Source organism: Zootermopsis nevadensis, unplaced genomic scaffold (assembly GCF_977971745.1).
Source record: "Zootermopsis nevadensis isolate Lab colony 2312 unplaced genomic scaffold, Znev_1.0 Znev_ptg000016l, whole genome shotgun sequence".
Taxonomy (NCBI): Eukaryota; Metazoa; Arthropoda; class Insecta; order Blattodea; family Termopsidae; genus Zootermopsis; species Zootermopsis nevadensis.
In genome coordinates this window covers 6,900,063-6,926,339 of record NW_028259148.1, presented here as the reverse complement: position 1 = coordinate 6,926,339, position 26,277 = coordinate 6,900,063, and the positions used below count along the sequence as shown (strand labels likewise).

Genomic DNA, 26,277 nt, shown 5'->3' with positions numbered 1-26,277 from the left:
TTCTTTTAAGATATGAAGCCAGGATAAATGAAGCCAAATATAACGTAGAAATGGAACTGTTAGCTGAAAGTGGCCTATTTTGAGTTTTGGAAGTTCAACGTACTTTCAATACATGAAATAAGTAATCATATAGTAACAAAATTGGCAGGATTAGTTAAAATATGAAACAAATTTTATAAGAAACTGAAGTTATGACACCTGCCAAATCTCTGTACATTTTTTGAAATGAGAATACATATACCTTGTATCTTGAAGATCAGTCTTACTTTCAGATTATTTTAATTTTAATTGAAATTATTCTAAAACAGTAAAGCAATGACCTCAAAGAAGATGAAATTAACAGACAAGTTGTAACTTTTAGAGTGAACATGATAGCTCCTATTTTTCATACTCAGAATCAATTATAAGAGATTATAGGGTGATGATTTCAAACTGTACAAAAACAGAAACCATATCTGGTGAACACAAACATAAATCAGTGTTCACAAAACATGATGCGACTGTCCTCCATTATTCTGAATATATGCATCAGTTCCCTTGATCATTTTCTGAGGGACATGTGCAAGAGTGTTCTTGAATATAATCCCACAGATTGTCAGCAGATGTTAGGGTGGCCACGATACCTTTGAAATGAACAATCTTTAAACATTTCCTCCAGGATATCTACAGAATGCCCTGGCTGTTTGACAATAGCACCATCCTGCAAAATCCAAGTCCCTTTTGTGAAGCTCCAGTAAAAACTGCATAATTATGGATTTATATGTTTTAGCATCAGTTATTTAACAAAATAATTATCCTGATACTGGGTGTTTTTAAGTAGATATTTGTGCATTTACGTATATGCTGTCTTAGATCTTGGCACCAATTCTGACAATAAGTGAGGAATGGTCCACTTATCAAGCAAAAGAATATCAAATGGCAAATCCTTTTAATCTTGTGTCATACTCCACTGTGAAGAAATTCTTATGGTATCAACACATTTGTACATTCATCCTTCATACCTTGTCTATTTTCACAAGTTATGCCACTAAACCTATAATTTAAAAAAAAAAACAACAGACATCACAACTTTGAAAATGGGAGCAAGAGCAGCATTATTCAATGCAGTAACATTCTGTAAATATACTTTACAGTTCCTTCTAAGTTGAGTAATCCAGATTGGTATGAAACATTGTATTATCACTGCAGTGGATGTTATTTCAAAAGTTATTGCTTTGTTAATCATAAGTCATAATACAAAAACATATATGTTTTAGAGGCAACTGTGAAATATCAAACTATTCATTTACTCATCCCTTTAATACCTAATATAATTTTATTGATACACACTGTTTGTGTGTCTGTATCCTTATCAGTCACCACATAACAATCTTTTTTAAACGTCTGGCAAAATAGTCTAGTTTCTTAGTTTTTGTGACTGCGTTGCACTATGAAGGGCACTGCGGCAGGAATAGCCAAGGCTGTGTTATATTTATTTACATAGGGAATGGTAAGGAGTAGGAGATAAAGTAAATGAAAGAACTAGATTCACTCCAGCCTCTCCTTCACTAAACCACATGACCCTCCATTTCCTACTCTCTGTTACTGAACTAAACCAACTGCATCACACTTTTGACACCAACCCTTCCAAATAAATAAATAAAATAATAGAAAAGGACTAATTTCCATTATCTATACTCTCAAATAAATCCAATTAATGTGATTTTCCAAATATACATGTAAGCCCTGATGCCATCATATCTGGTCCAGCAATGTGACTGGATTAAGTACCAATAGATTATAGTTTGATTGTAACAAAATAGTAATTTAGGACCGACAGGTACTAAGAGTTTATATATATTCTTAACATGATAAAGAGAGCTTGATACCTGGAACATCATGCTTAACACAGCGAAGTTCTCTATAGCAATTCTGTGTAGACAAGCAGAAACCAATACACTTGTAAAAACTCAATTTTTAACATGAAACTGATCAGTATTAAATATTTTCAATCCACTTTTGAATAGTATTTGATAGACCAGTACAGGATGTGGCCACAGCCAAGAGATTACAAGTTTAAAAATTAAGATTCTCCCAATGAATTTCTCCATGTTCTAAACACTGTTAGAAGCAAACAATGACCCCACACTTTGGTTGCACATTCTTGGTAACATAAACAAATAAATCTTCAAATGGATTTATACTCTATAGAAAACAGTTTGTATTTTGTCTTGAGACACAATAAATTTTACCAAAATTACATTTGTAAGGAAGATAAATTATATATTACCCCAAATATAAATGAAGACAACCTTTTAAATGCTAGTTTTAGGCCTGATTTATGAACCTATATTATATTTCCTTCTCTTGAAAAACAATTTTAATTGCTGACATATGCAGTGCTTGAAGCAAAATATCTCATACGAAGCACAGAGAATGTTAATGAAATTTAGATATGTTACATTCAAAACTGCAATAACATGTCCGAAATGTGATTTTCAGATCATTACTTAAATGTTATTCTTCTGGTTTCACTTAAAAAAAAAAATTAAAACATACACGTGAATGAAACTGTTGTATATTTGTTCTGATGTTACTGTTTCATATAGCCTTCTTAGAGGATGATTAATTGTAAGAGAAATTGGGTGTTAACTTTATTATCCTTATTTAGAATGTGCAAAAAATTTTACATTTTAAATTACATTCCATTATCACATAACTTATTTCCATGTAAACTAGACCACAACATAGTATCATCAGTCTTCTATTAAGAGTTCAGTTTAAAGACAGAAAATTACATAGATTTTTAGGAGACTTAGTGCACTACTGAAGTAGAAATTATATGAGGTAACTTAAAAAAGGGAAAAATGGAAGTTTTGTTGCATGATTGGCAACACTGCTGATACCTGGCCATACTGTAGCTCAAGGGCAGACAATGTCATGCTCCAAGTGGTTCATTTGTAGTCCACATGTGCTCAAGGAGTGTGGCATAAATATGGTTGATATACTAAAGGTTTGCCCCAAAGACATGAAAAATTAATGCCCAGTCTTGCAGCAATTTTCACAGTTCCTACACTACATTTTCCAAGAATCATTGCTTGAGCACACTCCATGATTTGTTCATTTAAGTGGGAGGGCATTCTTACTTGTCTGCATTGAGCCTTTATTCGAGCAGTCATCTTTATGCCATGCTTGCCCTGCAGAAAACTAAAACTTAACAACACTCACAGAATGCCATCATCTAACCTTGAGCCACAGCATGACCAGGGCTCATCTGTGTTGCCAGTCATACATAGAAATATTCTCACCTTACTTTTTGAAACTCCGCCATCATTCAGGGAAAAATAATGCATAAATGTTAAGAAATAAAAGGTTCACATTGTACTGCTTCCATTTTGTCATCGTGGACTTATACCTCAACATGATTCATAGTTGTGTGTACACAATACATGTATGTGTATTGCAGGCAACACCTAAAATCCAGCATTCAATACAGTACTTACGTGTACTATAGTGATAAAATATACAGCAAAGTTGAAACACATGTTTCATACATTGCCTATGCATTTAATACAATGCCAAGCATGAAAATTGAATTAGGGGAACATTTTGTTCTCTTGATAATCCCTTTAATTAAGCATCTGCATTACATCATTAATAATAATTGTTATAATGTATAATAATAAACCTCATAAAGTTGACTCAGTAGTGTTTTTTGTATTCAGTCATACATCAATATAAACTAGGCTTTATCTGGAACTTTAATTACTGAATAAATTTATAACACTTCCTATGATATTGCACAATAGAACAGATTACTTTTGATGAAAGAAGAAATACATCATGTGGATCATTCTTGGTATTCTACAGAATGCCTTGATGTGTTATAAAATGCTTGGAATAAGTATATAATAATTAATAAAAATATGTAAATTTTATAATTTGCCTAAACTGACAAGCAATGTACAGAATGCCTAGCTTTCATACTGTGCCTGTAAAATACAAACTGCATTGGTCCACGACACTTTTATGCTAAATTAACCCAGCAATATTGCACAGGCCCTGTCTGCTACCCTGCCCGTAAGACGTTTCACATAAATACTATTTTACTCACTTATACACCAGATACATCTGTAATTATTAAATAACAATAAGGATGACATCTATTCAAAGTAAACAGCATGTAAAAGTAGTAATGTCCATGATACATTGATCAGTGAGGATTCAGGTCTGAGTGAATGACTAACATAAAAACCAGCAACATAAAGTATTCACTTCCTTGGGAAATTATATTCTACCAAAAAAACTATTTTTTGTATATGTATTATATAGTCATAAAACAAAGAGGATGTCCATATATGATAAATATGTATTGGTTATATTTTATATATATTTCAAATAAAGAGCACAAACAGCATCTGGAAACATCAACTGTTAAATGTATTATTTTATCTTTATTGGTTTGTAATCAGTGAGCATGACTAAGTCACAAAAATTGGTATGTACAGTTTTAAAGTCCTTAATGTATTTTAAAGAACCATATACGTATGTACAATGCTTATGAATTTTAGTTTTAATAAAATGCCTCAAGACAAAACCTTCACACAATGTAGTTATAGTTTCAATAAGTTTGTTGAACTCTGAATATAATAGCTGAATGTATTTTGCATTCTACATATAGTTCATATTCCTTAAGGTAGTGGTAATGGAGCTGCAGCAGAAGGAACTTGGATACAGACGCATCACATTCCTCCCTGTGGTGGAGGCTGATGTTGACTCCATGGTACATCTGACATTGCAGGCATGCGTGGAACTTGCCCACCACTCCGCATAATGTCATCTGCTGGAGGACAATGAGGACGTGGTCCAGGTTCTGGTGTATATGTAAAAGTTAGGCCAGTGGCATAGATGATTCCATCATTTCTCACCAGTGACACTGGCACCTGAGTGGGTTGCCGCACCCACAGCCACTCGCCACGAAATGAAGAAATCTCAGGGACAACACATAACATGCTCTCTTGACATCGATACATTGTTTCAGCTTCCACATCTCCAAACCACACCTGTAAGTTTGGTGTGAAGTTCTCTCCTGTTAATTCCAGCATAGCTACATCACCACCACCATTAAGATGTAAGCTATGCACGACAGGAACAGGTGTTACTGGGGATCGAACAGGACCCATCCCTTCAAAGAACTGATATTCAGCTTTATCTGTACTGATGATAGTCCAACAAGCTCCATCATTTATCATTTCCTTGTTTGGTTCTTTGGGACAGGGTGTGGCCTGAAACTGTATAATGCGTTCCTGAGAAAGACACAGGTACATTCTCTCTGTATCTTTCATGTAAAAGGCGCATTTGTGGAGCTGTGAAACAGGATCATCTGCCTCCAGAAGGGCCATCTGTTTATCAACTTTTCGAATGATTAGTCTTGGAAGTGCCATGCCAGTAACACTGCACACCAACTTCACAGTGCTACCATAATGAACATAGCCATCTCTCACTGCGAATTCTTCAGACTCTGATTCATTGTCATCTAGTAAGTGGATTGTAAATGCTCCCCACTGTGTAGAACTAGCATGGAAGTTACCATTCTCAACGTGCAGGTAACGAGTACTCACTGTTTGAGACCTTAGTCTATTGAAAAGTGCAACTTTAGTGCCACTAGCAATGCATAAATCAGCATTTTTAAGAGACTGTTTCTTCTTAGAAGGTTTGGAGATAACCTTGATCCGTTTACTATGAAATACCCCAATGTCATGCCCGTTCCCATAAAACATCTTGACAGATAACATAAAGTGTTTACGCTTATCTGAATCAGAAATATACAGAGTCTTTGCAGCACAATACTGCTTGCCATTGTTCAGGTCTAGCTGTTGCATGTCTTGATCCGAGTTTCCAATTCCAATGAATGCGCAAAGCTGGGCTGCTTGTTCTGTTTCTCCCTCTCGTAACATCTGCTCCTGGCGCAGTCGCCATCCCTCTCCAAACAAGTAAATACAAGGAGGAGGGCAGAAAAATCTCTTTTCATTACCATATGATTTTTGGGCTACCTTGGCATGCAGAATTACAATTACCATGTCACTTCTTTCACGCAGATACCGTTCCATGGCTTCACGGGTGAGCCGTTGATCCTCTGGTCTGTACAACATGGAGCTAAACCTCTCAAAAAGATTGGGTGGGGAAGGTGGTGACTGCATGCTATGCGCCATGACTGGTAACCCAAACTGGTGTGGCATTGTGGTACCTGGCTATAGCACAAGTTCACTCATAACACTGCAACATTCCATCAGCACAAGTTGGAAATGCATCCAACAGAGACCTGAAGTATTCTTCACGCCACACTGAAGGTATTCAATTCTGATGAAAAATACTGATTTTGTCATTTAATATCTGAAATGAGAGAATACATATGTAACATTAGATATTAAAGCTGGTGTTCTTAGCAGACTGACACCTTAATCACCAAATTCCAAGCCTATTCTACACATTGTTTATTACAAAGCAGACCGTTCCTGAAATGAGAACACACACATAATGTATTTATACAATATGATACATTCTCTCTCACCTGAGGAAATGCAAATGTCACTGGTATAACATTGCTTGAACAACTCAGACAGACCTAATTGAACTTTAAAACCAGCAAAGATATCTACATTATTTAACTATGATGTATAAACTGCAGAGATTATACACTGTATGAAGGGTCAATCATAAATTTGCCTGAGAGAAAGTAATACCATACAAACTCAATGAGGATAGTCAGTTTCCAAGTTGAGTTTAAAAATGAGTATCTTGCAATAATTTTGTGTTTCTACTTCATTGAGGAATAATAAAATTGAATGTATCAACAGTATATAAAATATCTGTGAATTAGTATCTAGCAACATAAATTTAAATACGATATGAATTATGAAAGCACACAAATTTTTATTCTTGGGTATACAATACCCAGTTTAGGGTGAGAGCTGAAGATAAATACCAAAAAATATTATACAATAGAAATAAGGACTTAGATTCAAAAAAGTTTTCACATCATATATGTATTTTTCCCAGGAGGTCTACAAGTGAAAGTTGGGTTAACCTCTGTGTCAACTTACTCATCACTCAGTTTCTAGGCTGTGCTCTGGCTATTTTGTTCTGTGAAGATCTTTCACATTACACTCCTCAAAATTAGTACAGAAGTTTCCCATGAAATGTGGATTAAGAAATTTTTCTGAGAATAAGAGAAGACAATTTTGGCTGCTGCATGTTCCATTCACTAAATCTTATGAATTAAATATATTCATTCACAACATAAAATATTAGTGTATTAATGAGAGAAACTGATACTTTTTTAGCTCATCTATTCATTTAGAGCATGCTGACTTTCATAAACTGGAGAATACAATTTTTATGTTTGTAAGAATTGCTTTTAGCCAGGGGAAATGACTGAAATCTGTTTGCCATACTTACTCATCAGCATAATCTGCTGTTTTTCAAAGTGACATTGATCAAGAGACTGAATGCATAGTAGGAACAATGTAATGCTCACATTAAACTGATGTAGCTACCAGAAGATTTGTGTTCTTTGTACCTGAAGAGTTCAGATAAAATATTTTATTCAACAGAGGCATAATCATTCTGATTTTGATTATATGAGAACAGAGGAAAGCCACTTACTTCTGAGCAAAGCATCTTATGACCAGTGCACAAATATATTCTTATATGGATTTATGACAAATCGCTATCAACAATAAAGCAGCCTTTAAAACAGCAACATCAAATTTCCCTGTGAGGAAGTAAGAGTTCTCATATATTGCACAGAAACAATGATGACTTTTGTTCTGAAGAATCAGGAAAGTTGGGACTCTCGGAAGTCCATCAGATATACATTGTACTATGTGTGAAAATCAATGCAAAAACAAACAAAACAAAACCCTTTCATTCAGTTTTCTCCATTTCTCTATCTCTGGTCTCACTGCAAGGTGTTATACAGAACAAATGCAAAGTATTAGAGGTTTGACCTGCAATTTTTTACTAACTCTGAAGCACATAAACCATCCTGTAAAGTAATATGCACGATATATGCTTTCGCGAAAACCTCAATGGGATGCTGAAATACAATATCATGAAATAAAATTATGCGATGGGTCTAAATTTTGGTAAAGTGTACAACATGAACAAAAACAAAATACTCATCATTTTTAATAATACTGCATATCCTTACATTCCCTTGGATTTACATAAATTTTCAAAGTTTGAACAAAAGAAATGCAAATGACACGAAACAAAACGGCATGGAATAATAAGCTTTTCTGAATGATAGTTATTGTTACAATCGCCTCCTGTGATTACATCATTAAATAGTTGCATTCTATAATCAAAACACACTAAAATATTTCGAAAATATTGACCAACCTTACCCGAATTTAAATCCCACTTAACTAACCTTTCAAAGACAACACACGAGTTTCTTCAACTAAAATACAGTTCACTTAACTCTCTTAAACAGCAATATTTACTGCATGGACTTGCCATTTCCAGTTCACACACTGTACAAAATCATTGATTTAGAGTACTGGCAAACCATTCTAGCTTACTTCACAAACATCATTTGAGAAACACCTGCTCGTGATGAGAATTTCCCACGGCCCCTTTCCCACGCAAGTCGTCGGCTGCCAACATGAAGAAAATGACTTTCCCTAGATTTGTATCTGACAACCGCTTGGCGTAGAGACTTCCAAGAGCTAAATAATCTCCATATAAGATTGTCTTAAACGGAAACAGATTTTGAACAAATCTCAACTTCAAATATAAACAGCACTTTCCGTTATGTGTGTGCAATTTAAATGAAAGAGAAATGAGAAAATTAAAGTACTTTTAAGTGTTGAGTGATGCGTGACTGGTTCGGAGGATGTACAGTTTCACCACGAGTATATTAGCAACATATGTATTTTTTGTACCAAGAGACACCACCACACACACACACACTTCGCTATTGCATATTAGGAAATTTGGGGTAATATTTTTATGCACTACACTATGAAATATTTTAGTGTATGTAACACGCGGCAACACGTGTCCCAAAAATATTTTAATATTTCCCATCCGTCAAAGTTATTATTTTTAGGACTAACCTGTACAAGAATTGACCACAAATTCATCTTGCCAACCCACAGTTAACAACGAAAATAACCAAATACACTGACAGTAAATCCGCTATGCATGTCGGATGCTGGTGATTTAGCTGTTTATATCCTTCACATTACTTAAAAGGATTGGGAAGAACAATACGTCTTTCACGAGTACCTCAAGAAAGTTATGGCTGGACGTTTTAAAAAAAATATAGAGTGACAGTATTTGCTGATATTAAGAGCACTGCAGAGGAAGTAAAAACTCGTAGCATATTAAACCTCATAAGAGGAATTCTAACCTTATAACGAAGTTGGCCGTGGTCAACAGTACGTCATCAATCAGTATGGTACCATATGAATAAAGTGGAAGCTTAAAGCGTGGTGAACATTCAAGTGATAGTAGCAAAAACTATCATCATAATCTTCCTCGTCATTGTCCCTTGCATACAGATTTATGGTTCCGAGCGTACAGAATGAAGACAATTTCATAACAGAGGACATAACATGCACGTAAATTTTAATTTAAAATCTATGCTTTGTCAAAGCATGTGAGACTGCCCTCTTTCCTCTTCTGTCTCTTGGTACAGGTTCCTTTTGTCGCTTTTAAGTATCATATTTCACGCGTCTTGAGGGGTGTGGGTTTAAGAGATCCTACTTTTAAGCTTGAGATGGTACGTAACACAGATAATGCCCACTTCCCCTATTCAGCACTTCCCCTCATAAATTGTTTTAGTTTTCTTTCCCATGGGAAAATACATGAGTCTAGCTCCTCCTACAAGTACAAGGCCAAGTCCGTCTTTCCCAAGCTGCAGTATTCCTCCCCTCACAATTATTATACATAGTATGAATGACCCCGGATTTTGTGATATCAGCTGGTTGGCTTCGAACATTAATTTGAAGATATTTATGGTGTTTGAGTCATTAATATATTTTCTGTTCTTCTTTGAAGGTGATATTTTAGGTTAGTGCTTGTGTTTGGTACAAAGCAATGGGTGTGAATGGCTTGTGGAAGCTCCTTGATCCATCAGGGAAACCAGTGCCCTTGGAAACTTTGGAAAACAAGGTGCTTGCAGTTGGTATCCTTTTTATGATCGGGAAGAATGTGTTTGCAAGTTACAGTACCTTTAATTGTGTCAAATTGTGGTATATGTTGATAGTGATTAATAATATGTGACAAAATTGCACAGTTTGATTTTTATGTTGTTTCTCATTTTTGCTATTTTCTTAATACCTCCAAGCATTGAGATGAGTCTTCAGTTTTTGCTAGTACATCATTGAACAGTTCTTTTGGGAGTATGAATGAAATACACATTGTCATCTCTTTATAGTTGAAATTATTTTGTAAAGTATGATTTTGATAACTGAGACATGCAAGTTATGGAAACTTATATAATAAGATACAATTACATATGCTAACAGTTGAAAATTATTTAGTTACTCTGGAATATTTTTTCTCAAAAAACTTTCATGTAATGTTAGTTCTCCCCACAAAAATCCTTTAGTTCAATAACACAATACTTGCATTGCTCAATTTGAAGCTAAACATGCTTTAGTCTGTTCCTTAGTTTATTAATAAATAATATACCAAGTAGTTTGATAAATTTCACCAAAATAACAATTACTATAGAAAGTAATTAGCTTCAAGTATCTTCATATCAGAACTTCGGCAAGGTGTTGTGTCTGTGTGAAAGAAGAGGACTTATATAAAAACAGAACAACTGTTTGTTGCATCACACAAGTGTAAAATGTTTTTTTTATATATTCATAATTGTGAACATAAAGTAGCTACCCCTCTTATGTAATATCTTATTGAATGTTTACTGGGGTGTAGGAAAAATGAGGTTGATGTGAAAATCCACACTTTGTCAAAATGACAAAATGGTATTAGGAGGGTTGTGGCCATATATACTTTTCTTATGATTTCCTTTGGGTAAACTGTTTATGAAAATTAAGTACTAATTTAAGCTCGGTTTTTGAACATTTCAGTAATATTTTGTTTTCAGTCTTGAGAGACCATACATCTACTATGTTTTCTATTCTGAGAAGATGGTTCAACGTAAATTTCTTACAGTTAAATATTTACTGGTCATAATTTTTATTTTGTGTGTGATTGTATTAATTTGCATAATTGGTTCAGTTGTTATTGCTGACTTATCACAAGCCTTACATAACATTTGTTGGTTATAATCACTCAGATTATGTTATGAATTTGTGTGTGTAACCACAGGACATGTATTATAAACCTAGACCTTGTAAGGAAGATATGAATGTTATTTTAAATTTAAGCTGCATAGAAGCTCCTGATTTATAATATTAAGGATTATCTTTTTTTATGTCCTGTGTTGTTCTTTTTCCAAAAAAATCATTCATTAATATTGTATTTTTATTCTGGTTAGCTTACTGGATACGGATGAAATAGCTTGTATAATGTTGAGCATGCTTAACTTCTTTTCATAATTTATGATAAAGCACTGACCTTAACATAATCATAGATGTGTCCATTTGGCTGCACCAAGTAGTGAAGGGTTTCCAAGACTCACATGGGAATCCCTTGCCTAACGCCCATCTCCTTGGACTGTTTCACCGTATTTGTAAGCTTCTCTTCTATAGGATTAAGCCAGTGTTTGTGTTTGATGGTGGAGTCCCCCACTTGAAGAAGCAGACTGTCGTAAGTTCCTGGACTAGCTAGCTTGCATGTTCTCATGACCCCCAATGTAATTAAGCTTCTCATCAGCAAAAGGTTATTCTATCTAGTATACACATACCTTGACTTCCTGTCATTGTGTGAGAATTGAATTATGATAATTATAGTTGTTGTGGGAACTGGCAAGTATTTCCTTATTCAAATGTGAACTAACACTTTATTCTCAGACCTTTATGTCTCCATGTTTGTTGCTTGATTTCTTCTCACTTTTTTTTGTAGAAAAATTGCTTTGCTTGCTTTTGTTGTGTCATTCATTTGCTTCATTCATTTTATTCTAGTTTAAACCAATACAGTTTTCATTGACAGCGTATTCTGTTATTTAATCTTCTGAATTTTTGTTTTAGTTTAAGTTATGTTTTCTATGGTATGTATTTGTTGTGTTATTCTCATACAACTAAGTAACTCCATGGAGAAGAGGCATTGAGAAGCTAATAGTTGTTCTGCTAGTCAAGAAACTTCCTGCCTTCTATGTAGTGTCAAGGTTCATTACCATGTTCGCTAGAGCCCATGACTGGTCCCTATCCTGAACAACACAAATCCATTCTGCAACTGTCACACAAATTCTTTTAAGATCCATTTTAATATTATCATCCAACCTATACTTAGGTCTCTGAAATGGTCTGTTCCATTAGGTTTTATGACCAAAATTTTGTTTGCATTTCCAACATTGACCAACTGGCATTAAGCACATGTGGCATGCATTGCAACCAAAGGATATGAGTGTTGTGTTGTTTTATTATGTTGGGAGTTATTTGTGTAAAGAAGGGACTAATACATATTTGTATTATCATTTCATATATATTTATTTGTCATTCCCATCTATTCACGATCTTATTGTTCACCGAACTGTGTCTTGTCAGAATTGACCTTGCATGCTGGCTGTGCTTTGTGAGCTAATGATGTGCAATCATATAAAGAACAGAATTGCTCACAAACAGCCAAGAAAGCTGTAATGACATGTAGAACAATGGTTTTCAACATGTGGATCGTAACGATTCCTTGCCTGAGTCACGTTGTGCAGTATTTTGTAAAATGAACTATCAGAAAAATCACTCCTGTTTACAGTAAAAATAAATAACTATATTTTTTTCCTGTTTGGTTATAGGGGACAGATTCATTATTTGAAAAAGTGTTGCCATCAGTATTCATCTGAATTACTTATTATGGATACAGTAAAGCTGGAAAATCCATCTTGCATTTTGTAGGCTGCTTGTGGCTGTCAGCTAATGTCAACAGTGATATTGAATGTTTTCTGTTTTTTTCCCCACTTTTCTGATCTTATATGTGCACTTGTTCAATAATGCTTAAGAAGTTTATCACAAATAATTCAGTGGTATATACATTAGAAATCTTTATTTAATATGTGACAATTATTCTGTGTCTTCATGATTGGAATTACATTTTATCAATGTGGGCAGGTTTGTGACAGTAGTCTAATGCCATGATGTAATGATGTTTGTTAGATATTGTTTGTAGTGAGATTATGTCTACAGCATTTTGGAGGCTGGCTGTGAGTAAATTTAGGTAAGAAACAAGGATTGAAAAGAAGTGTTTACTCTATCAGGCCTACTAAAGAGAGTTAGTGCTTGTTTCTTACTTGAAGTTGAAGACAGCCAGCCTTTAAAATGCTGTAGACACAGTCTCAATTGACTGAACAATGTCCAGGGACATCCTTACATGATGAACAGATTTGTTATAAATACATACTAGATGATTGGTGAAGCAGAGAATAGGTGAAAAGGCGGTAAGATGCTGACTATTCTTCTGGAATATGAGCCGGGATAGCTCAGTCAGTATAGTGACTAGCTACGGGCTGGACGACCGGGGTTTGATCCCCGACGGGGGCAGAGGATTTTTCCTCTAGCCTCTGCGTCCAGACCGGCTCTGGGGCCCACCCAACCTCCTCTACAATGGGTACCGGGGTCCTTTCTCGGGGGTAAAGCCGGCTTGGGTGTGATGCCGACCACTCACCCCCATCTAGTGCCAAGGTCAACAAAGAGAGGAGCTATACCTCCACTCACCCCAAGCGCCTTTATGGCACATAGCAGGACAAACTTTTTACTCTTCTGGAATAAGAAGTTTCACAGGAAGAGATTGAAAAATACTAATCCAGTATGTTACATTTAGTAAGGGTATATATTGCAGCATTCAGTCATGTATATATTATGATTTAATTGTGGAAATATTGCAATAAAACTAATTATAAATATGCTCTCATAAGGGGTTTGTCAAAAATGTGGTGCTATTACAGTATGATATAGAATATATTATATTAAAAGTTTAAAGAAGATAAGCTGTAGTCCTGTGGAGTATATATATTTTCTAAATGCATTCTTTTAGATTTTGCACATATCACACTGGCTTTGATATTAATTTATTACAGTTCAAGTCTATTATTATGAATAAATTAAACCACTGGTATCACACTGTTTGGTCAGAACTTATTCTTCCTTGTATTTGGTTAAATTTTCACTAAATCAAGAACTTTTTGAAATGAAATTTGTAGATCCTGATGAGATTTATATTTTATGTCACATACAGATTTACGTGATTATCGATTGCTGTGAAAATCTGTGAAGTTTGGTTTCACTTTAACTGTGGGGTTTAGCAGTTTAGCAGTGTGCCAGTGTGACACATTGCCAGGCAGGGCCAGTTAGATCCCTTGTAAGCAGCGACATGTGGTTGCTGAAGGTTAATGTAAAGTAGGGATTGTGTTGAAGTGATATGGACCAACATTAAATTGATATAACATTCAGGACATTATTTGTTCAGTGCTTTACCATCCTGTTATATAAATCAAGCCATAACAAACCAAGCCAAAATTACTACAGTATAATGCAGATGCAAAGTAAACCGGCAAAGACAGTACATAATTTAAATCCTTAGTTATGAACTAATTATCGAAAGACTTCTTGTAATTTTACTCTATCATCTCCAGATGCCATTTTGTTACAACAACTGCTTCACTCCACATGTTATTTCACTACTCACTCACCCATTATAATTGTACCAAATTTTATTTTTTTCTGCATAATTCCCTCAGTTGATGTAGCACCATTGAATAATATAAGAAGCAAACATATATAAAATAGCAAATACAAAATAGTTTTTGAGGAAATGAAGCCAAGGCCAAAAAATGGAGACTTTTCAATAATAAGAATGTAATAATTATCCAGAAGTCGTCTGTTTATTAAATACCTTCTAGATTGAGCACTCTTGTGGTCAAATGACTTTGAAGATATAGAGTATGTCTCTGTGCTCATCACGTTTAAATTTCACAGGCCATAAGAAACCAGCTCAAGAGCAAAGCTGAAATAGAAGCTGATCGAGTTCGAGAACAACTACTGAAGAATCTTGTTAAACACACCGCTTTGAAACGAGTTCTTGGCAGTAAAGCAAGTAATATTGACCTTAGTATTACACAGCGTAAGGAGAATGACATGTTTGAGTTGCCTCCAGAAAATAAAAAAATGGAAGAGACATTATCTGGGTAAGCTGAAAATTCTTGTCTTTCTATGTTTGGAAACAATTGGAAGGTCATGATTGTTTTTGATCCATATACGCGCACACACAGTTCATCCCCCAAATCACTTGATTGTTATTGATGAAATTTATTGCTTGAATTTACATTAAACTTGTTGGGTAAATTTAATTTTAGTATGTGTCATTCTGCTAAGGTCATTAAGTTCTGTTGTACTTCTTGAAATATATGAGCTTCCCACACAGAGATCATGCACAGTTTTTGTTTTATGTTTCTTCTCCCCTCCATCTCCACTCCTCAATCAGTTATCGTAACATTTTGCTAGTAGTGCCACATTGGGTGGATTTCAGAATGAGAGAGCCCCAACTATGTATGCCCTTGACTGTTCTACCCTAAGAGGTTAGCCAGTCCAAACAAGGATAGGTCACGTTGGTGCAAAAGACTCGTGGAGGAGCAGAAATACTGGAAAAGTACCATGCAGCGAATAAAATACACATGGACTAAGGTTACCTATCACCAGTCATTTAACATTTATTTGGTCTAGAATCTTGTGTTATGGAGTTATACAGAATGTAAAGGAAGCAAACAGTATTGCCATTTAGCACCTTGTTTGTTAGTGATATAATTGGGATGTTACGAATGTATGAAACATTTCCCAGCATAATTTTTATATCCAGATATATTCCTTTGCACTTTACTTATTATTCAAAGGTTGAAAGACATATTTCAATTTATAGATGCGAAGAAGATGCATTAAGTTCTGAAGAAGAACTGTACTCCCACAAAAACTGGATGATGACAGATTTGCATGCAGTAGATGTATATAGTTCACACTTCAAATCACTACCTGCAGATGTACGACATGATATTCTCAGTGAACTCAAGGAGACAAGGAAACAAAGTTCTTGGGGACGATTGCATGAGATGCCAAAGGTAAAGATCTTAACTGTTTGATCTGGGAAGTTCATTGTCATGTTATGAAGATACGGAGAAATGGTGGTGATGCATGGCATAATGCATTCTTAACCTTGGCTGTAGTTAGAAGTGAGTGGTCTGCTTCTGACTTTGGCTGCTTTACTCTTCAGATATGAGGCCACATGGGCCCCAGAGTTGTTATTGGTAAATATTAAAATAATAAAATTTGTTACCCAACAGGTTTTGGTACCAGCGTTTCCATCATCAGGTGTACATATTGTGTAAAAATTATTAAAGGTTTACAGAGGTTTGTTATACTATCATTAAAATTGTAGATATACTTCTTAATTATATCCAAATATCTGATTACAGTCTAAATTAATTGTGAATGTTGATTTATTCTATCTTGAATTTTGTTCTGGTATCTTATTGAATAATAGCTGGAAGATACTTCATGTATTGGTATAGTTTCTGTTTTTAGTACACTACATGCTAGGAACTGTTTTCATATATACTAATTGACACTGTACATTAGCTTTCATTTATAAACTCTTTCTTTTGATATTTATACAATGGTTTTGCTGTGTGATGGTTGACAACTTTCAGTTGCTGTAAATATAATAATTTGAATTTCCCCTGTAATCTGTTACTGAGCATGACTCACTGCATTTTGGCCAGTTTTTTTTTTCTTCTTCTTCAAAGTGACCATTTCATCCAATTCAGTAGAACTGGTGAAGAATTTTCTGTTATGTGAATATATGATACATTTGTCTCATGGTCTTATTATTCCTTTGCACCAAAACTATTTTTATCATCATTTTTGCTGCTAATAGCCATTATAGTTGGTGCAGTGTTATTTAATTACATATTAATCAGTTTGCACCTCATATTGCTGTGTTTGGCAGGAATCTGGTGACTTCTCAAGTTATCAGATGACTCGCTTACTGAAGCGCCGGTCTATTCAGGTTTCACTTGAGGATGCAGAAAGAGAGATGGGTGGTCGGTCACTCAGCTTGGGCGAGCTGGAAGAGTTGCTCAGTGAACAGGGTGTTGTTACTGATTCTAACATTGGGATGAGAATAGCTTCTGATAACATCACACGCTATGTATATGTGAAAGGTAACTTTATTCAGTCTCCATGTTGACTGTTGTGATGATCACCACATTTACCTGACTTTGAGGCAACTTTTCTTAGTGGCAAATTTTGAGGAAGAATGTTTTTGTTATTTATTCAGATAAAAGAGTTCCTTCCACTTCTTTATGATGGTTGCAGAAAGCCAACAAGGAGTAGTTCTTTAGCTTGGATGTTGGCTGGGGGCCCAGCACCCACACACTATAAGAAAGTAGCATGTTACAGAATGTTACACAGGGCCTCGGACTTGGATGGCTAAACATTGTAAGACGGCATACAACGTGCATCATTGAGATGATAAATGCATACAGAATTTTAGTCAGGAGAACTGAAGGCAAGATTCCACATAAGAAATTTAGGCACAGTTGAGAAGATAATGTTTAAGCATATCATAAAAATATAGGATGTGACCATGTGAAATGGATTTATCTGGCTGAGAATATTAACTTTTGGCAAGCTGTTGTGAAAATTATAATGAATTTTTTGGTTTCATAAATGGCAGATAATTTAGTAAGTAGCTGAGTTACTGTTAACTTTTCAAGACACACCCAGTTCAATAGAGTTACTTACTGTTGCCTCAGTAATTACAGTGTATAAAAATCTAACAATAATGTCTTCTAAAACTTAATTAGTAGTTTGATTTATGCAATATACGAGGCTGGTCTACAAAGTAAGTTTCCCTGGGGCCGTTTACAGAAACAAAACACAATTTCAAGGAAATATTTATTGCAACAGATACAGCAAGTGTCCAGCTATTTTTCAACATATTCGCCACCGGAATTGAGACATTTGTCATACCGTGGGACCAACTTTTGAATACCTGTGTCGTAGAAGTCTGCCGCCTGGGATTGGAACCACTGTGTGACAACCATCTCCGCCTCTCTGTCATTCTCAAAACGCTGACGCTGACCGGACAGGAATTTCTTGAGGTGTAGGAAAAGATGGAAATCACTGGGAGCGAGGTCCGGGCTGTAGGGTGGATGATTAAACACCTCCAAGCTGAACTCCTGCAGGAGACTTGCTGTCCGTCGAGCCGTGTGCGGCCTAGCGTTATCACTGACCGCACTTCACAGTCGGCGGGAGCTGGAATAAGAATCTCCATCTTCAACAGCTGCAACGATGCTACTGTGAGAATGCGGGAAGTGCCGTTAGTGCATGCGCCATGCTACGTCATTGCTCTATCACGTACGCACAGTCGCTTCGCGCAATATAAGGTTTTCTAGCTGTGGGACGAGTGGGAAACTTACTTTTGGGACGCGCCTCGTATATTAGGTGAATGGCTAACAAAATCATCTCAAAAAGTTTCTCTAACAGCAAGCTTTTAATTTCTCCACTGAAACCACTTTCAAATGTGTTGTCTGTAGGACACAGTTAATAAAAATTTATCTGGAGTTTGTCACAGGATTGAAACCTAATTTCTGATAATTGCTAACCCATGTTTTACTTGTTTTACAGAGATTGGAAAACAGATACTGGCAAAGAGCAGTTCAAAGGGAACCAATATTAATGCTTCTTCATCCAGTCAGACTCAGGAAGGCTGTAAAGTTAATGATAATGAGAGTGAATCTGACAGTGATCTCAGAGCGGTACAGGAATCAATTCTGCACAAGGAATTGGAAGTACAAAAGTCTGAGGGAGACTGGTCATCAAATTCAGAGGAAGATTTTGCTTCATCTCAAGAGACGTCAGTAAATAGTGACAAAGTTAGCCTAAAGCTGGCCCAGAATTTCATGTTTGAGAATAGTGGACTAACACAGCAACAAATCCTGGCTGTTATCCAATACCAGAAAGCTGTGGAAAGAGAGGTGCAACAAAATAGCGAACACTTCCTGTCTCCTGATCAACCATCGACATCTGGAATGGGAAGCAAAGCGATAGCTCTTAAAGGTCATGGTGATGCCCTTACCTGTAGCATGGTACAGGATAAAATAGGTGAAGCAACTTGTATTAGTACCTCTGTTAGCAATATAGCTGAAGCAAGTGGCAGTAGAACTGACGTTAGTAATACAACTGAAGCAAGCTGTAGTAAAATTGGCGTTAGCAGTACTAGTGACATGAACAGCATATTACATAAACAGAAGGGAAATGTATTAAATGATGAAATCATTGACAACAACAGTTTTGCTGCAAAGCAGGGAGTGGGCTTAACAGAGAAAGACAACATTTCTCTTCCTGTATTAAGCCCAGTTGCAAATGGATTGAAGAATAGTGATGATGAGGGTGAAAAAATGAACAGTGACAGTGACAGTGACAGTGACAGTGATACAGGTTTTGTTGAAGTAACAGATGTTGCCACACTGCCAGTTCACAGTACAGCTTCAGAGAAGAATACTTTGGAAGTACTAATAAAGCATGACAAAATACCTGAAATTGAAGATGACATCTTTGCTGATATTTTTTGTGCAGAAACATCTGAAAGATTATCAGCAGTAAATAATAAACTGACGAAAGATACAGGTATCAGTCTGTCTTGTAGTGTTGACATCGTACATACAGGTTCAGGGGGAAAAGAAAATTATAGATTCGATGAAGAAGACATTAGCAGTGGAATTAATGGTCTTAAAGAAGCCACTGAATCTGAACTGAAAAAGGGAGGAAAAGAACTGATGGGGAATGTTGTAAATCAGGATGACTGTAAACAGAAAAACCTTGAAGTGAAAAGGGATGTTGGTATAATCTCTGGCATAGAAACAGAAGAACAAGCTAAGAAGCCTCAAGTGACCACAACCACATTATCCTCTGAAGAACTCCAAAAGTTACAGGTACAGACATTGCTTTTGTGCCTTTTTGTTTCTTAATTTATCAGTGATGCTTTCAGTTGTACAGGTTATGTAGCATCTAATGAGTAGATGATTATAATTAACTGGGAAGGATTTGGCTTGTTACCAGAATTTTCTTTGGGGAACTGAGGAAACCTGTGAGCAATCTCAGTTTGAATATGCAGCATCGAGGCCTATAATCAAACCCGGGACCTCCCAGATATGAGGCAGAGTGCAATGTAATGGTCCAGCCAAATTATCAGTACTATCCAGTTCCTAATGCTATTGTGTAATTGCTGTCCAGTTCTGCTGCAGTCCAGACTGAGACCTATTTTGAACTTTCCCCAGCCAGGTGGAAGCATAATTATATGAGGTCTTAAAATATTGATTACCTTGGGTAATTTTAAGAGTTTCATAAGAATTCAACTTACTGTTGGTCACTATTGATTTTAAGACATGGGATTTGGGAATTTTTTTTGGACATAGGCTTAGGTGTACTACAGAGTGGGTGTTTGAAAATCATAAACCAAATACTTGGACAGAATACCAAGGCTGAAAAGGGGAATGCTGTCTGGTGTAATGTACTTGATGCTTTCTTTCTTGAAAACAATGCAGCACATGGCTAGTTGGATGTGGGATGTATTGTTGCAATAGAATCGCGGGGAGCAACGAATTGCCGATTGTAAGTGTATAAAATATATTTTTTAAATTCCCTTTATTTTATTTACGTTATTTCAGAGCTTTAAATGTAATGCCATTATATTACTCATCAATGTTTGGGTGCTGGGAATGCATGTCATTGACTTCCCAATGATTTACATTATAAAAGAGTTTCAATTTACACGATTCAGTTTATGCCGGTTCGTCCAGGAATGCATCCCCGGCGTAAATCGAGGACTACCTGTATAAAGAGTAACTTGTGCTTTTAATTAGTTTCTGACAGTTCATGTGTATAGTAACATGTAAAGTATTGAGCCGTATTTGGAGGATCAGTTGATACTGTAAGTCATTTGTTACATGTCAGTGCAGTGGTTAATTGTTCTTTTCAGACCTCTATTGAAGAGAAGCATCTAGACTTACTGGCAGAGAGAGGCAAACAAGAGAGATTGGCAGCCAACATAACTGACCAAATGCACATGGAGGCACAGGTATTAGCTCTCTGAAGGCTTGTTGTTCACAGAACATGCATTAAAATTTTAATTTTTCTGCAGTGCATCTTCTGTTCCTCAATATGTGCATCATACAAACATGCCTAGTTGCAATGATAATTTTTTTAAAGATTCCTGTTGTGTCTGTACCATTGTGTTATTAGAAATCATGTATATTATAATCATCAGACTGAAATAAACTGTAAAGATATTTCATGTGACCACCATATTGTTTCACATTCTGTATTTTTTCAAATAATAGAATAAAGATTAGTCTGTTGTTTGTTTCAGTCTCTTATCATTTTTTAAGAAGGGGCTGGAGGGAGATGCTACATATTAACAAAGAAACAAATGGACCCCATTCCTCATTAATTAACCCTGTAAAGTCAAATAGTAACTGTGTCCCACCTGCTTCAACAGTCTGTAACTTTTCATTTTGAATTTATGAGTTTTGTATGATGCCCACAATAAACAGCATTAACCAGTTGATCTTTTTTATTAGTGAATAGTCATGTTTTCTTTGTGGTATGGATTGGATTCTTAAATATTATTCAGATGCAATTCGGCTCCAAAGGGTTAATTATCAAACTCCTGTCAAATATGTAACAAAACAAACCCATACATTGTATTGCTTCATCTTATGATCTGTATAGGAGAGTTATCTGACAAAGAAAATCCACACAATATTCTGCTTTAGCTTGTGATTTATGTAAGGGTGTTATGCACCAAAGACAAACACACAGTGTAAAAGAAAGTTACATGACAAACATCCACAATGTGTACTGCTTTAGTTTATGATCTCTGTAAGGGACTAACTTCAACTTATATTTGTGCCAGTAGGAACTACTGCAGCTGTTTGGCATTCCATACATTGTAGCTCCAATGGAGGCAGAAGCCCAGTGTGCCTTCTTGGACTTACTGTCCCTTACTGATGGCACCATTACTGATGACAGTGATGTATGGCTGTTTGGTGGACAGAAGGTGTACAAGAACTTTTTCAACCAGAAGAAACATGTACTGTGTTTCAAGGCATCAGATATAAAGCAATGTTTTAGTAAGCCTCTTTGTTATATTGAATTTTAGAATTTCAGTCATTATGTAATTGTTAGTACAGTTATAATTAAACAATAATTAAAATGTTTGGAGTACTAATATCTTTCAATGTATTTGTTGCATTTTTACATTCCTTCATTACTTTTGGTGCTCATTTCTTGCAGATACAAATTTTGGTTAAACTATTGTTACTAGAGACAGCCAAGTCATAGATTATTTTTTATTTTATTTCACTACATATATATCATATTGAAAGTGGAAGTTGTATATCTTTATAGGCACTGTATTTTAAGTTATGTGGTAACTTGTTGTATGATGAGCAGTATTTTAAAAATCTGATAAACTTTGTAAGACTTGAGGTTCTCATCATGACAGGTGTGCAGGCGGCTGTCCTCTTAGCTGTTGCACCTTGTCTGGTAATAGAAAGAAGCAAGCACCTCTGAAACGTCAGTAAACTTCTACCAGACTATACAGTGCAACAACCCAGAAGCCAGCCATCTGCATAGTTAAATTTTATGTAAAGTAGATATTATATTGCATCAGTATGAACCATAATTAAATTTGCTTTGGTATAGACTTTACTGTACCAGATTTTATCCATATATATTTAGTTGTTTCCAAGATTATTATCTCCTGCTGTAAAACACATCAGTCTCATGTGGCTTATGTTCTGCAGAGCTTGAGCGACAGCAGTTGGTACTGCTTGCACTGTTGGTTGGTAGTGACTATACACCAGGGATTCAAGGTGTGGGGCCAGTTACTGCACTTGAAATCCTAGCAGCATTTCCTACTGATGGCAGAGATAACAGCAACATTCTCAGTGGTCTTCAGAAATTCCGAGAGTGGTGGCATGATGGAATGACTGTGGGTCCAGGCAAGACATCACTAAAAAACAAATTAAAAGATGTGCAATTTGTGGAAGGTATATGCAGTTACTATCTCTTTCACTACACCATCTTTTGCATGATCTATACATGCTACTGTGCATAGCATTTACTACCTTCCCCTTTTAAAATCCAGTGGTAATTATATGTGCCACCTGTTTCAGTATTCAATAGATTTGTACTGATATTGCACAGTGATTTCATTTACACTGACATTTGCTGACACACTTCTGGTACTCCTCTTTCAGGATGTTCAGTTACTATGTCATGTACCATGTTGTACTTTGTAACCTATGGATGTCAGAACCTCTAGAAATCTCTTGCCATTAAAGGCTGTTTTTTTTAGGAACAAAAAGCTTACTGCATACCAAACTAGATAAGCATGAAATGAGAACCAGCGAAAACTTTTGTTTTGCAAGTAATTTCCTTAATATGGGTACAGAGTGAGATGGCATTGTCATGTCCCAGCGGTAAATTTTGCCAAGATTCTCCTCAGTTCTACACCTTGAATTAAAAATTAGCTGGGATTTATTTCAAGAGATGCAAACTTTGCTGCACTTTGGATCTCACCCTTCTCCAGCGTCAGTGGATCGTTAGAGCTGCAGCACCTCTACAGGAAACTCATCATCTTCATAACAAACATCTGCTAAACTATGATTAGTATCACACTCAACACCAAATCAGGAGTGGACACTACTTCACTTTCTTATTCTCAGTTTTCAGTGTAGCAATTTAAACTAGTAAATATATATGCTGGGTATCTCAAAACTTTTCATTTCCATCAGACACTTAATTTGTATTTTTCCTTATAAGTTACAACAGTCTCTCTTCACTGCATATGAAAAATTAACGTTATTATAGGCAGTATTTGATCACCACCATGGGTGTCACTGAATCTTTTAGCAGGTCACTTCCAGCTTATGATCCATATTTTCTTTACCCCTGCACTTCATCTTTGATTATACCTTTGGCTTTCACACACACACACACACACAGTCTGTATATTATGCACATTCCATTTGCTATAACATCATTATTCTTTGTTGCAGTGCTTACATAACTTGTGATATTGAATGGAGGAAATGAACTGATTACCTTTAAAATGTATATGTTCATATTTCTCATTACTACTTTCAGGATTTCCTAGTGTGGCAGTGGTAGATGCATACCTACACCCAAAAGTAGATGAATCGAAAGAGACATTTTCTTGGGGATCACCAGATTTAACATCTCTTAGAGACTTTACTCGACAGAAGTTTGGTTGGACGAAAACTAAGACAGATGAGATTTTGCTCCCTGTTTTGAAGAAGCTAGAGGAAAGAAAGGTATAACTTGTGTGACAATACAGTATATGAAAATTGACCAGTTGCCACTACCCCATCTCTTCCACAGTTCCAACATAATAGTTGGTACATAGTAACTCTGCTCTTAGTCATTATGCTGTTAACATTACCTAACAGTCATTATGTCATGTCATCACGGCAACACTACTGTGAAGGAATGTACTGTCCCATAGTATGTCATTTTCAAATCACTGTATTTTTTAATTATTATTTTCCTGTTTTCATGTTTGTAGAGTCAGATGTCTTTGGATTCATATTTCAAAGTAATACCGAAACTTCAAGCAACAGAAGGAAAATTGAGTAAACGTGTGCAGCAGGCTGTTCATCGTTTGGGGAGGGCTGGCAGTTTTGTTAGTGAAGAGCCCATTTCAGAAGGAAGTAAGAGTGGCCACATTTCTTTGTGCAGAAAAAAGAAAACGGACACAAATGTGAAAACTCGGCCGGATAATGGTAAAGCAAGAAGCAGAGGAAGAGGAAGAAGTCATGAGTCTGGTACTGTGCATGAGCAGAGTCAACCTAGTGATATACCTGACATTAGTGGAGAATTTATTCCACAAAGAGAGCGAGATAAAATAAATGCCTTGAAGAGGAAGCTGAAGGCTGTTGAGGTATTCCGCACCTCTAAAACGGGTCTGGATCGTACAAAAAGAGAGAAGAAGGTTAAACGGCAGGAACTCATAGAAGCAGAACTGTCTGAAAGTAGTAGTGACTGTGACTGAAGAAAACAGATTCACTGATTAAATAAAAATATCACTTGTCATGTACTTTGATGTTTTACTTATAAAGATGAGATATCTTAAAATGATTTTGTACTTGCCATTTGTAAATTGTCACTCATTGCAGATAAATAGACAAACATATTTGTTGAGCCCCCCTGAAAATGAAGTTAATTCTTAAAAATTATACACTTTAGTGATGACATGCAAAATCATTTGAGAAGAACCATTTGCTATAATTTAGCAGTTCCATAAACACAAAACTGCATAAATTGTTTGCATTGCATGGATCAAAGTAGTTTGCAGAGTACATCATGCAGAATCACAGTAATATATCATGCATACTTATCTAAGTCATTTATTATTGATTTTGGTGTAAGATAATGAATGTGGAATTGCTGTATAGTAGTGCACACATATGTTTCTAAATATAAATTTATTTTCATGTGAATTAAGATGAAGCAGGTTATGAACATGCATACTCAAGTGATCTTCCACAAGGTAAAGAGTCCATTGTGGAGCTTCAAGTTTAGCTTGTTCTACCTCTTTAAAAAGATCCTTGAACTATAATCCTAGCCCATAGTCCATCATAAATATTTTTATATGACATAAACTGAAAATTCCAACCTGAGTTTAGTTGTGTATGTTTTTCTTTTCTACCCTGCCCTTTACAATATAGGAACTGCTGAGAAACTTTCACCCAATGGATACAAGTGCAGTGATACCAAGAATCAACATACACACCAGGATGCTACAATATAGACTTTATGCAACTAAACAAGTTCATACATTTGTTTTTTTAAAAGTGGAGTTAGTTCTTGTGTAGTACCAGGGACCACGTTTGTGAAAGTGAAATTTAGGTTCATGTGGAGGCAAGTATGAAGATAACTGTCTGGAATACTGCACATTCCTAGACTTGGTAGAAACTGACTGACAGTTCAGAGGTACAATGTCCATCATTAGGCCATCATGCTGATCACGGTTAATTTATACCAGACTACACGGCGCTACATCTCAAATACAGCTATCCTCAGGTCTGTATAA

General features: G+C 35.8%; 2 protein-coding genes and 1 long non-coding RNA gene across 10 annotated transcripts; 1 reads left to right on the top strand and 2 right to left on the bottom strand.

The window, feature by feature from the left end:
• Positions 1-2,541: 2,541 nt before the first annotated feature.
• Positions 2,542-11,709, bottom strand: Su(H) (recombining binding protein suppressor of hairless). Of its 5 annotated transcripts, none has more exons than XM_022079621.2 (2): positions 11,575-11,709; positions 2,542-6,372 (listed from the first exon to the last, which is right to left on the bottom strand). In XM_022079621.2, the coding sequence occupies exon 2, from the start codon at positions 6,216-6,218 to the stop codon at positions 4,722-4,724; it is 1,497 nt and encodes a 498-aa protein (XP_021935313.1). In that variant the 5' UTR covers positions 6,219-6,372; positions 11,575-11,709; the 3' UTR covers positions 2,542-4,721. The 5 variants fall into 5 exon arrangements, with proteins under 5 accessions (XP_021935313.1, XP_021935316.1, XP_021935314.1 ...); XM_022079624.2 differs by lacking the exon at positions 11,575-11,709 and adding an exon at positions 8,565-8,588; XM_022079622.2 differs by lacking the exon at positions 11,575-11,709 and adding an exon at positions 8,465-8,571.
• Positions 8,959-26,268, top strand: mus201 (rad2 superfamily protein mus201). 4 transcript variants are annotated; one of them, XM_022079613.2, is made up of 12 exons: positions 8,959-9,425; positions 10,048-10,174; positions 11,591-11,766; positions 15,084-15,292; positions 16,021-16,216; positions 17,104-17,317; positions 18,786-20,092; positions 21,139-21,237; positions 22,078-22,291; positions 22,967-23,212; positions 24,312-24,499; positions 24,751-26,268. In XM_022079613.2, exons 2-12 carry the CDS (start codon positions 10,087-10,089, stop codon positions 25,234-25,236), a joined length of 3,423 nt encoding a protein of 1,140 aa, XP_021935305.1. In that variant the 5' UTR covers positions 8,959-9,425; positions 10,048-10,086; the 3' UTR covers positions 25,237-26,268. The 4 variants fall into 4 exon arrangements, with proteins under 4 accessions (XP_021935305.1, XP_021935303.1, XP_087205641.1 ...); XM_022079611.2 differs by having other exon boundaries at positions 8,959-9,604; XM_087349515.1 differs by lacking the exons at positions 8,959-9,425; positions 10,048-10,174; positions 11,591-11,766 and adding an exon at positions 12,140-12,166.
• Positions 22,377-24,344, bottom strand: LOC110837471 (uncharacterized). Its single transcript, XR_015535298.1, has 2 exons — positions 24,270-24,344; positions 22,377-23,175 (listed from the first exon to the last, which is right to left on the bottom strand). It is a non-coding gene; the product is annotated as an uncharacterized LOC110837471 (long non-coding RNA).
• Positions 26,269-26,277: the final 9 nt, after the last annotated feature.

What these genes read in the sequence shown, in the direction of transcription:
- mus201 (XM_022079613.2), top strand. Translation starts at nt 10,087, where the DNA reads ATGGGTGTGAATGGCTTGTGGAAGCTCCTTGATCCATCAGGGAAACCA. An exon ending in AAACAAGGTGCTTGCAGTTG is followed by an intron (nt 10,175 to 11,590) that starts GTATCCTTTTTA and finishes ACATAATCATAG; the next exon opens with ATGTGTCCATTTGGCTGCAC. An exon ending in AGATATAAAGCAATGTTTTA is followed by an intron (nt 22,292 to 22,966) that starts GTAAGCCTCTTT and finishes TATGTTCTGCAG; the next exon opens with AGCTTGAGCGACAGCAGTTG.